This window comes from Numida meleagris, chromosome 1 (assembly GCF_002078875.1).
Source record: "Numida meleagris isolate 19003 breed g44 Domestic line chromosome 1, NumMel1.0, whole genome shotgun sequence".
NCBI classification, from domain to species: Eukaryota; Metazoa; Chordata; class Aves; order Galliformes; family Numididae; genus Numida; species Numida meleagris.
Window position 1 is genome coordinate 117,872,599 of NC_034409.1, and position 14,052 is coordinate 117,886,650.

Below are 14,052 nucleotides of genomic sequence, written 5' to 3' on the forward strand. Positions count from 1 at the left end.
TGTGAAATGTCTTTAGGCTCCACACGCTACAACGCTTGACTTGAGCCTCTCAGTCCCCAACCTAATCCATGCAATTTCCATAGCAACACACCTTTAAAATAAAAGGAAATACGGGAGCAATTCGGTCGGATTGTCTGAGCTGTAATGGCATCAATATGTGTCTTTTCAAAACAGACCCTATTACAAAACTGTGTGGCCTGGTTTTGAAGAGACTATAAACCATTTAGGTTGACGTTCTGTCAGCAAGGAGAGGTATAGATGTTTGCTCCATGGCTGTGTTATGTTTTTGTTGAATGTAGTTTTTTGCTTCTTGATTGAATAGTGACAGTGTCACAGAACAGATTGCTGAGCTTGTTCTCTTGTGATAGAATAAACGGGATTTGTGCTGTTGATGGACCTGCTAGTGACAGTCACCACGTGGTTTTCACTGACACTAGCAGCACAGGTACAAGGACATTGGCATCAGTAAGCAGTAGGCTCCCTGGAAACCTCTGCTGTATGCACACAACTGGAGGAAGCTTTCTTGAATCAAGGCCCAGTATCCTGCTACTACAGACAACCACACTGTTTTTATAATTCGATCAAACATCACTTTGAACAAACTAGATTTGTTCCCTCAAAGTCTTTAAACGTGTGTTCATTCTTTTTTCCATTTGACCTAGCTTTAGACATTTTAAAGGTCGAGCTGCAGCCTCATCTCGCCACACCAGTAGAAAAAGGCCTCTCCAGAGAGTTGTTCATCTGATGTGTTTTAGTCATCTGTTTTACAGTGGCACTAACTGCTCTCTGGAGGTATTAGGTTCTCTCTGCTCCTGAGTGATGGGCTCAGATTGAGACATCCACCTCAGGGACAGCTATGTGAATCTTAGAATAAAGAGAAAGGGAAGCTACTTAAAGTCTAGTGCTTCCACTTCTAAGCTACCAGGTTTTGCTCAGAATGAAACCCTTTGGGGAATAATTAGAGCGGCTGATCCCTGCCCAGAGCAGAACGACAGTAACCACAGGTAGGGTGAGCGGAAGCTGGCAATTAGCAGCTGCAAACAAGGTAGACAACCACATTGCACCTTTTGCAGTGTATGCAGGGTGCATTTTTTTCTTCCCTTGGTAGACCTACACAATGCCAGGTTCAGTGGCTTCAACACAGCCTGTAGAAGGAGTGGAGCAAAGCCCAACCTGCTTTGCAGCGGTTGAGCTCTTGGTGTCATTGCTTCAGATGCAGTATGCTTTGCAGCAAGTTCTTCTGTAGCTGGATGATGTATTTTAAGAACAGACTGCACAAACTAGGCATGTGCATGGTTTTTCTTCGAGGTTTATTATAACCGTGTAAATGAAAGCTGATGTTTTTCAAAAGGGAGAGAGATGTTATTTCTGTATGGCAGCTTGTTCCAAACAGTTCCCAGCTACAACTCGTAGACATTTTGCTTTCCAAACACTTTTGATGTTGAGCTACAGTTAGAGGAAATTAAAAAGTCTAGAATTGCAACCAGCAGGAAGAGCACCGTGTGGTGTTTGCCTGCAGCGGGTTACTTGCTACAAATTGTTCTACTTCTCCAGTAAAAGTTTACTGGACTTTTTTTTTTCTTCTTCTTTTAAAGATTCCACAAGCCTGTGATGACTTTGCAACAACCTTTCCTGATTTTTAAAGTACTAGCTTTATTACCTGCCTTCTCACCAGTCAGTAACTTTTCACTGCCAAGTAACTCAGTTTATGCTCTAGTGTGGAGAAAGATGCAAAAATCTTCATTAGTTTAAAAGTCAGAAAAAAAACACATGAGTAAGATTAAAAAATATCTATGGTCTTCATTGCAGAATTACTGCTCTATATGGTTTAAAATCAATTCATGTTTATCAAATGTCTTACATTTCAGAGTTATAGTGCATCATTTAGATCTCAGATGATTAACCGTTTAAACTAAACTGTAAAATACTCTGCAGTAAGTGGCAGTATTAGCAAAAGGGAAAATGCCAAGAGAAGACCAAGACTTCAGGTTTTCTGTCTAAGCTACTTATTAGCTGTTCCTGTTGGTCCTCTGTGCTTCCTCAGCACGCTGCCTTTGGAGACTTTGTGCTAGTTAAGAAAAAAAAACACAAAAAATCTGTGGTGCTGTGCTGGGAATAGCGTATTTGCAAAAAGAGAATTTTTCTTTACTGATAGTTTTTATATTTGCACTGCGTTTTCACTCTTAACTCTTTTCCTATCAGCTCTGTTTTCTTAGAAAACTCATACCGTTACTCTTTACCGATGTTGCTTTAGTGTAAGTAAAAATAGATGACTTTTTGCTGCAGAGTTTCTTCATCCATTTCCTGCACTGCTCAAGCATTGTAGCGCCCAAGCTTAGCAGGTGCTTAGCAGGTCCCAGCAGCACCTTCTCCTTAGACCCAAAGGGATTCACTGCTCGATATGTTGTGTCTTGCTTTAGACCAAAGGGAGGAGCTGGTTGGTACTTAAGCCTTTTGTTGGTGTGCTACTTTAAACTTAGCTATTTCTTTAAAGAAAGATTCAGGAAGAATGGGAGAGCAGCAAGACAGCAGGACACTAACAGATAAGTGCAGACTTTCTCTAGATTCTCTGTAGCAGTAATAAAAAAAATTACTGGGTGGGAAGGTGAAGGATTCATGCAGTTCTGTTATTAACTTCCAGAACTGTTTATTTTTTGCTCTTAGTGAGCTCAAAAGTATTCTCCAAGAGTGACACAGTACTGGTTATTAAATGGTATTGCAGCTGACATCTGTCGCATCAGGCAATGGTCCTTGCTTGCTGTTAGAAATCAAAGTGGGAATGTTATCTTTAGGAAACATAGCCACCTTCTTACTTTTGCACAACAAAAGAAACACTTGGTATGGAAGATATTTATTTTATTTAAGTTATTCTGAAGGTGGCTGTGTACAGTTGTCAATTTAGGTCCATTTTAGTTTCGATGGTGAAGAATGATCAATCATCTGTAGGCGGAGAAAAAAAGCCAGTTTGAGCAAGTAGGGTTATATTGCATTAAGCTATTATTATTGGGAGTTGGACTAGATGACTTTTAAAGGTCCCTTCCAACTCTAAGGGTTCTATGATTCTATGATTAATTTTATCATTCAAAACTTGCCACTCATTCAGAATTTCTGTAGCTGTGAAAAATACTGTCATAGTGCACTTAACCAAATTTAATGGCATCCCTTCTCCATCTTTTGCCTGGCTTAATTAATAGGTTTTAGAAAAAAGTTCTGTAACTTGTTCCTAGCCATTCTCTCTAGAGTAGTATTATCTAGAATTATTGAAAGGGAAGTAATCGCTAACCATGTGATCCTTCTTTTTTTTAATTTAAAGCCGTTTTAGGCAGTGTTTATACAACTTACGTTGGTGTGAATTGAGTGTATTTAACAGTTAAGAGAAATAGCATAAGAGAAAAGCACGGTTACTTGGGTAGAGCATGTATGTGTTTGTGTGTATACATGTGCTTAAATTACAGAATGACAGCATGGCTGAGTCTGGAAGAGCCCTCTGTGTCCATCAGGCCCAGCCCCTGCCCCAACAGCACACCCAGAGCAGGGTGCCATGCCCACGTCTAGCTGGCCTCCTTGGAGCTCTCCAAGGAGGAGACTGCACAGCCTCTGGGCAGCCTGGGCCAGTGCTCCATTACCTGCACAGCACAGAAGTGCTGCCTGGTGTTCAGAGGGAACCTCCTGCTTTCAGCTTGTGCCCATTGCCTCGGTCCTTGTTCTGGGCATCACTAAAAGAAGCCTGGATCCACCCTCTGTGAACCCTCCCTTCAAGTATTTATACACGTTCATTACATCCTCTAGAGCCTCCTCTTCTCCAGGCTGAAGAGCCCCAGCTCTCACAGCTTCTCCTCACAGGAGAGATGCTCCTGTCCCTTCAGTATCTTCGTGGTTGTATGTTGGATTCTTTCCAGTGTGTCTCCACTCTGCTACAAATCATACAACTGTAACTTAAGTGTATGCCAGTAGATTTGGCAAACAATATTATAAAACTGATCTTTTCATTTATGTCTTCAAACTGTGATGGCACAAGGGTCAAATCAAGGGTCTCATTCAGAGCTATGAATTCAAGCCTGTCTGCAGCCTTCCATCCAAAAGTGCATACCTATTTCTCATGGGAGCCTGGACATCTAAGCTGGAGAGAAATCTGGCTGGTAAAGTCATTTCCAGTGGCTGGTTGATTATCAATATTGACCTACCTTAACCACACTAACCCTTCTCTAAGGGTGAGGAGAGCCTTGGGATGAGCTTTCCTTGTGTTTTCTTTACTCAGAGGGTGGTGAGGCACTGGCACAGGCTGCCCAGAGAAGCTGTGGATGCCCCATCCCTGGAGATGTTCAAGGCCAGGCTTGATGGGTTTCTGGGCAGTCTAATATCGTGGTTGGCAACCCTGCCCACGGCAGGGGAGTTGGAACTAGATCATCTTTGACGTCCCTTCCAATCCAAGCCATTCTATGATTTTATGATAATATTAATTCATGAACATACAGTTCAAAAATGTGTGTATAAATACATATACATGCATACGTATGTATATATATGTAGAAAAAAGAATATATATTTTTTAAAAAAAGGTTCATCGGATACATTTACACCTGTGAGAGAATTATGGAAAACTAAGGATACAAGATGAAGCAATCTGTTGAGACTGTGTTTCTGTATGAACAAAAGCCACACAAAGTTCTGCAGTCTTTCCCCTACCCACTCAGTTTCTGGAGCTACCTGCACCATTTGTATAGAGCATTAGCCAAGAATCTACATTTTAGCAAATGCACCTGAAGAGATACTCTGGATGAAGTTTGCTCATCTTGTCACTAGGAATTATCTATCTATTGGTTAAATTTTGACTGTTGAGTAATATCACAGAAGGGAAAAAAAAGTTACCACAATTTATTTTCACTCGGATGAGGCATTTTTAATTGAATCAGATTATAAAAATAGTTGAAATAAATAATCTCAGAAACCTTTCCTCCACCATCTTTTGATAAACTAATTCTAGATGGATAGACTTAAGTATTGCAAATACTGAAATTATTTTGATATATAATAATTATTTTTCATCTTGAATCAATTTGCATGGCTTGTGTTTGATATGAAATTTTGCTTTCATTTTACGATTTTCTCATTTCCTTAATTTTCACTAGGAGAGAGGAACAGACGAAGAAGATGTCAGGTGGCTTACAGTTATTTGCCTCAAAATGAGGATGAACTGGAATTAAAAGTTGGTGACATCATTGAAGTTGTGGGAGAGGTAAGCGGATTTTTAAAGGAATATATGTACAAATGCAGTTCTGGCATATTTTAGGCGTGCTAAGCTCTTAGGATCTTGTCATGTGTTTTAAAGACGTAATTTAAACGAGGTGTTTTTCTTCTTTGACACAGTTATGTATCTGTTTCAGGTTACTATTTGGGGTGAAGGGATGTGGTTGTTTGCTTACAGATTTCGTAAGTTTTTTTTTCTGCTATAGCAATTCTGCTGATTTTTCTCAATCAGCTGTTGCTTCTGAATTCAGTGCAGGGAAAAAGCTCAAATATTGTGCTACAGGGCTCTTGAGTTTATATATATTTGACAAACAAGAAGATAGCAGAAAAAGCTCTTCTCAGTTTGAGTAAGCCAGCCACTGAGAAAAAATACCTTTACTGAGTTAAACGTATTAGAAACGTACTTGAAACCCTCTGGAGTTCAGCCATAACATTCATCTTTTGTCATCTTTGCCTGCAAATTTCAAAGATTGTAGTTCGGTGTAATCAGTTAAAAAATAATAACAAGAACACAAATTCTTTAGAGAATCAAGATGTACTTACTCTGAGTGCAAGTGGATGTGGAAAATGAATGAATACCTCTAAGAGGTACTGGGAACAAACTGTGAATATTTGGACAGAGATTCAGAAAGTTGCTGTGCATGGGGTAGTTTTATTGCTGGATCAAGGAATGCTGTTCATTCTCCCTTTTTTGTTTCATTAGAGATTTTAGAAATATGTTGTTGACCTGAATAATAGCATGGGAACCAAAACTGGAAATGCTAACATGAAGCCCTAAGTAGATTGCATTCAAACTCGTTGTGAATAGATTTTTCATCAACTCTGGTTTAGGAGCAATTTGGGATTTATTAATATTTCTATGATAAATCACAAGATTAGATTGTATGATTCTTTGTGGCACTTAATCAGCACTTAATTATCAGCCAATTTAACAGAGTAATCCAATTGAATTTACTACAATCAAATACAATGACTTAGTAAAAGATTTGGGAATGGCAAGGTTCACATGAGACTTATTGTAGGGTATTGGAGAGGACATTTTTCAACTCAGCTACTTATTTGAGGACTTTCTTCCCCCCACTGACCTACTCACTCTTTCCATTTACCAGCTCTCAGTGAACAATTGGGATCTGCCCCTAAGAGGGCTCTCTTTCATTGGTGTCTATCAGAGGTGAATCTCGAAATGCCTACCCTGAGAGGTGTCTCAGCCCAGGGGAGATCAAGGATCACAGCCTGCTGCCAACCTGAGAGCTCAAAGGGGCTCTTTGATTAGTAACATTATTTATAGGACTGCAGATAACTGATGTTAGTCAGAAAACTTTTCCTTCAGGCCACAATCCAGCTGAGGCAATTTTGGAAATTTCTCCCAGCCATACAGTTCCCGTACTCCCAGACAGTACAGTCTTGGCTCCTCTCAGATCAGGCCATGATTCAAGGAGCAAGAATTGCAGGTATGATTAGGGAGTGCCTGAACGTCCCAGCTCACTGCACTTGCACAAAGGCAAAAACACTGTAGAGGCTTACTCGGAGACTGCAGGTGTTCTGCACCACCACAGGTCACCCCATAACTAAAGCCAGTCTTTTTCTCCATCAGGGTGATGGTGTGATCACCTCATGTCTTTATGCTTATAAATGTACAATGCTTATTTATTTATTTTTACATGACCAATCATATGAATTGAAAATTTAGGGAATGTAGTACACTCAGGGGAGTCCTTTCAGCAGCACAACTTGTCTAGCCATTCTCCAGACCTTGATGTGTAAAGCAAGAGTTAACAACAAACAAAATATCACCAGAAGTAGTAAAATCACAATGAGATGCAGCATTATGTTCAGTGCCTCCGTTGTTATAGAAGACCATCCAAGCAGGACTTCCCACCATCGATAATCTCCATCTTTCTTGACTCTCTGGAACGCCTGATATTTCTCTTCATGTGCAGCATGAACAGTTGGGGATGAAAGAGAATTTGTTATTTTTCCAGATTTGCTATGACTTTAGAAAAACCACCCTGTGCTGCAACAGAAACTGAATGTTGTGATACATTAACAATTCTGAGTTAGGCAGTACACAGACTGTGCAAAATGTATGCACTGTACCTCCCTATTTTTAGCAGGGTTGGGTTCAGTGTTTTAACCAAAGGAACAGGTACCGTGGTCATCTGTTTAAAACATCTAAACCAGAAATATTTTTCTTGACAGTTTATAGTTGCAAAGCAAGTAGCCTGTATGTGCTTTTCATCTAGGAGCCAGAAATTAATTTTAGCAGTTTAACACACAACACTTGCTCTGTTTACAGTAATAGTTTTAACTCTGCCATCGGAATCACACATTCAGCTTCTCAGCTTCTAGTTGTGTTAACATTTTTGCTCTCGTATTTATGAAAAAGTCTTTTCCAGTAGTACTTAAGGACAAAGTAGAATTAAATGTAACTATATGTAACATTCATACGTATATATGTAAACATACGTAAATGCAGGCTATTATTACTTGTTTACTGATAAGTGTTTGCTCAAACAGGCCAATCTAATACCTTCTGCCACCACGCTGTCTTACTTCTGCTCTTGCAGTTCTTCCCTTCATTTTTGTAACTGTTCTTGTAGCTGGTAAACTTTAAAGACAGTGATGACTCAATTGTGTTCCTATCTTCTATTTCCATTTTTTGGTCTTGCTTCTTTTTATTTTTGTAAACATCTAGATAGAAACCTAGCATTTCGCAAATATTTTTGTATCTCTATAGAACCACTTGCAGCATCCAGCTGCTTCTCTGCCTCTTCCCTATCACACCTATTATTCTGGGCTCATTCTTCTTGGGAGCTGGGGTTCAGTTTAATACCATGCCTCTGTAAGTAATCGGTGATACTCCTTACCATCCTGCCAACAATGCCAATTTGTACAAATTCCAATGGAATTTCCTACAGTCAAATACAGTGACTTACGTGAAGGTTCAAGAGTATCAGATTTCACATGTGACTTTAGTAAAGAATATTGGAGAGATGTTTCTTAATTCAGTTTCTAAACTTGAGGACTTCCACCCCTTCCCTCTCCCCCCACTGAGCTACTCACCATTCTTTTTTGGCAGCTCTTAGTGGATGGTCAGGGTCTGCAGCAGAGGGTTCTGCTTTGTCGATGTCAGTGGTGAATCTTGAGATCCCAGATAATGGTTCCAGCCCAGGGAAGATCAAGGATCACAGCCTGCTGCCATCCTGAGAGCTGAAGGGGCTCTTTGCTTAGGACCATTATTTATAGGACTGCGAGATAATTGAGTCAGAAAACTTTCCATTCTGGCTGCAATCCAAGTGAGGCAATCCTGAAACTTTCACCCAACCATACAGTTCCAGTACTCCCAGACTGTACAGTCCTGATGCCTCTCAGATCAGTCTAAAATTCAAGGTATAAGCTCATGGAGTGCCTGCACGTCCCAGCTCACTGCATTTGCACAAGGGCAAAAACAGTGGAAGTATACTCTGAGACGACAGAATGGCCCAGGGGTCTGCACCACAACACTTATCTAGTCTTAATTTACTTAGCTTTAAAGAGATGTGAAAGCTTAGCCTATTCAAGCATCCAATAACAGGTGAGGTTCAACTTGCATTGTTAATTTGTAGGATTTTTTTTTCCCTGTTACTCAGCAGCTGGTAAGTTCAATATTTGTTTTCTTGTCAAGGGTATGTAATGAGTTTTATTCTTCTTGCTTCTGCCATTTTGGAAATCAATTCTAAAAGAATATAAATTCTACTGCAGTCTTCATGACATTGAGTATTTTCTTATGAGAGTAAATTAGCACATCTGAATGTGAAGCTTTGTGCTCACTGTTTTCCCTTGAACCCAGCTGCACACACAAGCTCTGCTTATTGTTCTCCTGGAACCAGACAGTGTGTGTTACTAACTAACCTTATTCTGTCTGCGAGCAGGATTGTAATGTAGCATCTCAAGATTGTAAGATACTTAGGAGCAGCTCTGAAGATAATGTAAGCCTGATGTTATAATGAGCTTCCTGGTAGCAGATGAGCTGTTTTCATTATGCAATTTAAAGTGCACTTGACCTCACATGGCCACAGGAGTATCTTCCGTCAGTGGCCTTATATAAAAGTTTTAAGTCTGTGTCTTTCAAGAGTAAAGTAGTGAAATAAAAACTGCTTCATCGTATCCAACCTAGAATTATTTCTAGATAATTATTCATATGGTTAAATAATTTAGGTGAGATACTAGATTTCTCTTATGAAGTGCATCTCTAATATTCTTAGAAATTTGAACAACCTAGCTATAAATAGCATTTCTTTAAATCCAGATTGGACTGCAAATGTTTGCATTATAATTGAAAGGTGTAGAAACGTGGAAGTAAAACATTTCTCTCCCTGTGTGTGTGTGCTTGTAGTTAAGGGCATGCTTTTTGGGTTACCGATTACAGACTTGGCAGTCTTAAACTGATAATTGTGCCTTGAGTTGCTGCTATTGAAAAGAACATTGACAACTTGCTCATTCTGAGGTTAAAGAAAATACACGTATGAGGAGCAGCTGAGACCCCTGGGTTTGCTCAGCGCAGAGGAGCTGAGGGTAGGCCTCATGGCAGCTGCAGCTCCTCACAGGGAGCAGAGGGGCAGCGCTGAGCTCTGCTCTCTGTGACAGCGATAGGGCCCGAGGGAACGGCATGGAGCTGTGTAGCGATCAGAAGGACCAACACGATGGAAAAGGTGTTATAAAAGAGGTGGAAGGACTGGCACGATAGCAAGGTGCTAAAAGGGAAGAAAAGTAGATTGCTCACCCGTATCAGAAGATTCTGGGTTCACAGGGAAAGGCTTCCACTAAGGAGGGATCTCCAGAAAGAGATTGTTTAATGGCCCTACAGAGCATAGAACCATAGAATTGCTGAGGTTGGAAAAGACCTTCAAGATCATCAAGTCCAACCTCAACCTAACCATACTACCCTAACAACCCACTGCTAAATCATGTCCCTGAGCACCACATCCAAACGGTTTTTGAACACATCCAAGGCTGCTGACTCAACCACTTCCCTGGGGAGCCTGTTCCAGTACTTAACAACCCTTGCTGTAAAGAAGCTTTTCCTGATATCCAACTAAACCTCCCTTGGCACAACTTGAGGCCATTTCCCCTTGTCCTGTCACCGGTCACCACTGAGAAGAGACCAACCCCGCTCTCGCTGCAATCACCTTTCAGGCATTTGAAGAGAGCAATAAGGTCTCCCCTCAGCCTCCTCTTCCCCAGACTAAACAGCCCCTGTTCCTTTAGTCTCTCCTCACAGGTCATATTCTCCAAGCCCTTCACCAGCGTTGTTCCCCTTCTTTGGACCTGCTCCAGCACCTCCATGTCCCTTCTGTACTGAGGTGCCCAAAACTGAACACAGTACTCAAGGTGGGGCGTCACCAATGCCAAGTACAGGGGCAGGATTACTTCCCTAGTCCTGCTCACCACAACATTTCTGTTACATCATACTGGAAATAGAGTTACTGTAATATGGAAGAGGATTTGTGGCTAGCTTGAAATACTGACTGTAAGTATATGCTGAAAAAGAATAGCTGACAAAAGTGAGTCAGTACCCAGGTTGACCTTAGGAAATGCCCGGTTCTGTCAGCTACTTTGCTATCTTTGCTTTAGCATCATCTCTCACATTCATACAATTCAGGACATTGTCTGACTCTTTGGGGTAGAACTAGATCAACAAGTGGAAGAGGGAAAATAAAGGAATTTAGAGAAAAAATTGTAATTACCTCAGGAAATATTATATGACCTTCATTTTCCATTGTGTTTCATAACGAACAGTTGATGTTGAATACCTTGTTGTTACTTCTTCGTTTGCCCTTGCCACAGGAGTGTTAATTCCTGGAAAAAGATGGGCAGAATTTTTCTCTTGAAAGAAGAATGCTTTTTCATGTAAAAAGTTGCACCAGCCAGTATACTTATTTTATTGTTTACCCTCCTGCTTGTAGATATGCTGTATAAAGAATTGTTACATTGAAGTATCATTCACAGAGTTTGTATTGTCATCCAGTGCTACTTATTTCAAATGATAAATACATTATGTGATGTGAGAGACTTTAAAAAAAAAAAAAAAAAAAAAGCTTCCTGAGTTACAAAAATGTCTGAAGATTTTTTCCAAGGCCCTAATTTATGCTGTGGTGTTTCCCTCTGAAAATTGTATAAGTTGAATTAATTGCTTTTAAATTGACTTTTTTCAGATCTCCGTGGATTTCTGGTTAGTTGGAAATAATTATATTCCTAACTGACTCTTGGCAAACTAAAACAAATATTGTTTAGATCAAAATAATGTGTCTGTGTATCTTTATGCTGTTATTTAGCAAAAGATGTGTTTAAAATGTCACTTACAGTTGACAACCCATTAGAGTTTCCCTCTTGCAAAGAAAATCTGTCTCCTGTTGTGGTGTGCTAATCTGGCTTTGTATTTAAAGAAAAGAGTTGTGCTCAGACAACTGTTTAAAAAGGGATGAGAGAAATTTTAGCCATTACCATATGCAGTTTTTGGAGCTGAGATTCCCTAGCAGTGTAAGGTGTTCAGATATAGCTACTTCCTTTCTTCCTTTCTTCTCTTGAAGGTTAGTGCTTGCAAAAGAGGGCTGGCAGAAGGGAATGCAAGCCTTCTTCTCAGCTGGCTCCATCAGTGCCCAAGTGTGTTTACCCAGCCCCGGAGTGAGGATGGGTTACACTAGTAGTACTTGGTGGCATTCTAAGGATGAGGATGGTTTCCTTTCTTTCAACTTTGTTTCAAGGAGCTATGAAGCGCCTGAGGTATAGTAGCATCTAAAGCTGCTGCAGGTCATTCTTCCTGGAGCCAACAGGTTGGATAAGATACTTTTTTAAAGGGCTTTTATGTCTGTGGTAGTGGTAGGTACTACTGGAAGTTCCCACTGTGGTATGAGTGGTTTGGGGCTGTACAGTGGATTGAACCAAAAGCAAGTGTGAGTTTTGAAAAGCTAGGCTTACCTTTTGCATATATTAAAAAACTGATTTGGATAATTCTTTTTATTATTCTTTGAGAGAATTTGAATTGCTAAGAAAAACCACATTAATTTTGCATTGGGGTTTGTAGTGTCACCAGATAGATATCCTTGAAGGCTGTATATTCATAGTTCCTTCTAATTTATTCTAAGTAGATAGAAATTAATTATAATAAGATCAAACATTCATGACAATAGATAAAAACATTTGTTGTTAAATTAGAGCTTTCCATTACTACAGAGACTGATACCCATGAGACATTAATGAACAGATTTAAATAAAAAATACATTTGAAAGTAATGGCAGAAGCATTGGAGTGGGGTAAAACCACCCCTAATAATCTTTCTCCACAGGCAGACAGCTCTGGTGTAGTCACATTCTGCACTGAAGCAAGGAATTGCCCCAGCAGGGCAACCAAATTCCTGTCAGCAGGGAGCTGCTGGGTGCCATTGCCTTCTGCCTGGCAGTAGCTCTTATGTGGCAAGGATTGGGCCAGGAGCAGTGGCGTCACACCTTGCAGTTACAAAAGCAGCCCCTTGGGAGCACAACTCCCAGGACTGCTGCAGAGTGTGCTAACTAGTGCATCAGTAAGAGCGTGCTGTATCAGTAGGAGAGTGGCATGGCAGAAAGAGCGTGACGAGTTAACAGTTTGCACTTGCAGCCCAAAAGGCCAACAGTATCCTGGTCTGCATCAGAAGGGGGGGGGCAGCAGGGAGAGGGAGGTGATTGTTCCCTCTACTTTGCCCTCGTGAGGCCTGACTGGGAGTACTGTGACCAGGCCTGGGACCCCAAACACAAGAAGGCTGGGGAGCTGTTGGAGTGGGTCCAGTGGAGGGCCACAAGGATGATCAGAGAGCTGGAACACATATCCTGTGAAGAAAGGTTGAGGGAGCTGGGCTTGTTTAGCTTGGAGAAGAGAAGGCTCCAGGGAGACCTCCTTGTGGCCTTCCAGTACTTGAAGGGAGCTTACAAGCAGGACGGGGACTGACTTTTTACACAGGTAGATAGTGATAGGACAAGGGAAAATGACTTTAAACTGAAAGAGGGTAGATTTAGGCGAGATGTTAGGAAGAAATTTCTTACTCAGAGGATGATGAGGCACTGGCACAGGCTACCCAGAGAGGTTGTGGATGCCCCATCCCTGGAGACATTCAAGACCAGGTTGGATGGAGTCCTGGGCAGCCTGATCTCGTGGTTGGCAACCCTGCCCACAGTAGGGGATTGGAACCAGATGATCTTCAAAATCCTCTCCATCCTAAGCCAGTCTGTGTTTCTATGATTTTCTTTATTGTTTATGTTCACATTTAGTGAGTGACTGATAGCTTTTTACTTGTTACTCATTTTCCTACTTGATTAGTTATGACAAATTACAGTTGTCCCAAAATACAACTGTTAACTAATTGTCTCATTAAATGCAGATAGCTGAATTCCAATTGTCTTTCATCCTTAGATTTCCAAAGGATGCCAGACAGTTAACCTGTAGCGTCTAAGTAAGGACATTTGGAATGTCATTCAACAGCGCTGAGGCTGCTTTAATTTGGGGTTTTTCTCTTGTTGTACTGCTATGTATACCTTGTGGCCTCATCTTTCTGAGAAGGGAGCCCTTTGGCAAAGTGTAATGCATGGAGTTAAACTCACAAGTAAGTCTTTGACTGAGATGTGCTGTAATATACAGAGCTTATCATTTTACTTTTAATTAACATTGCTATATATTACACAATAAAATCCTATTAAAAACTCATTTGAAATTATAAAAATGCAGACTCCATTTTTACAGATCTGGTGCTCCTTTTTGGGCAAGATTGGTGGGTGTTTTTTTCATTGAAATGTCAT

General features: G+C 40.6%; 1 protein-coding gene and 1 long non-coding RNA gene across 9 annotated transcripts in view; one reads left to right on the forward strand and one right to left on the reverse strand.

Moving 5' to 3' along the window:
• SH3KBP1 (SH3 domain containing kinase binding protein 1) overlaps positions 1-14,052 on the forward strand; it is a 228,423-nt gene that overhangs the window by 107,211 nt on the left and 107,160 nt on the right. For all 7 annotated transcript variants that reach the window (XR_002442386.1, XM_021409087.1, XM_021409101.1 and 4 more), the window contains one exon: positions 5,130-5,236. Coding sequence is in view for 6 of the 7 variants with exons in the window: in XM_021409087.1 (XP_021264762.1) it covers positions 5,130-5,236 (107 nt within the window). In the remaining variant the exon portion in view is untranslated. The remainder of the gene's footprint in view (positions 1-5,129; positions 5,237-14,052) is intronic.
• On the reverse strand, positions 1,550-8,511 carry LOC110404656. Of its 2 annotated transcripts, XR_002442438.1 has the most exons (3): positions 8,311-8,511; positions 5,652-7,175; positions 1,550-2,940 (listed from the first exon to the last, which is right to left on the reverse strand). It is a non-coding gene; the product is annotated as an uncharacterized LOC110404656 (long non-coding RNA). The 2 variants fall into 2 exon arrangements; XR_002442437.1 differs by having other exon boundaries at positions 2,840-7,175; positions 8,311-8,491.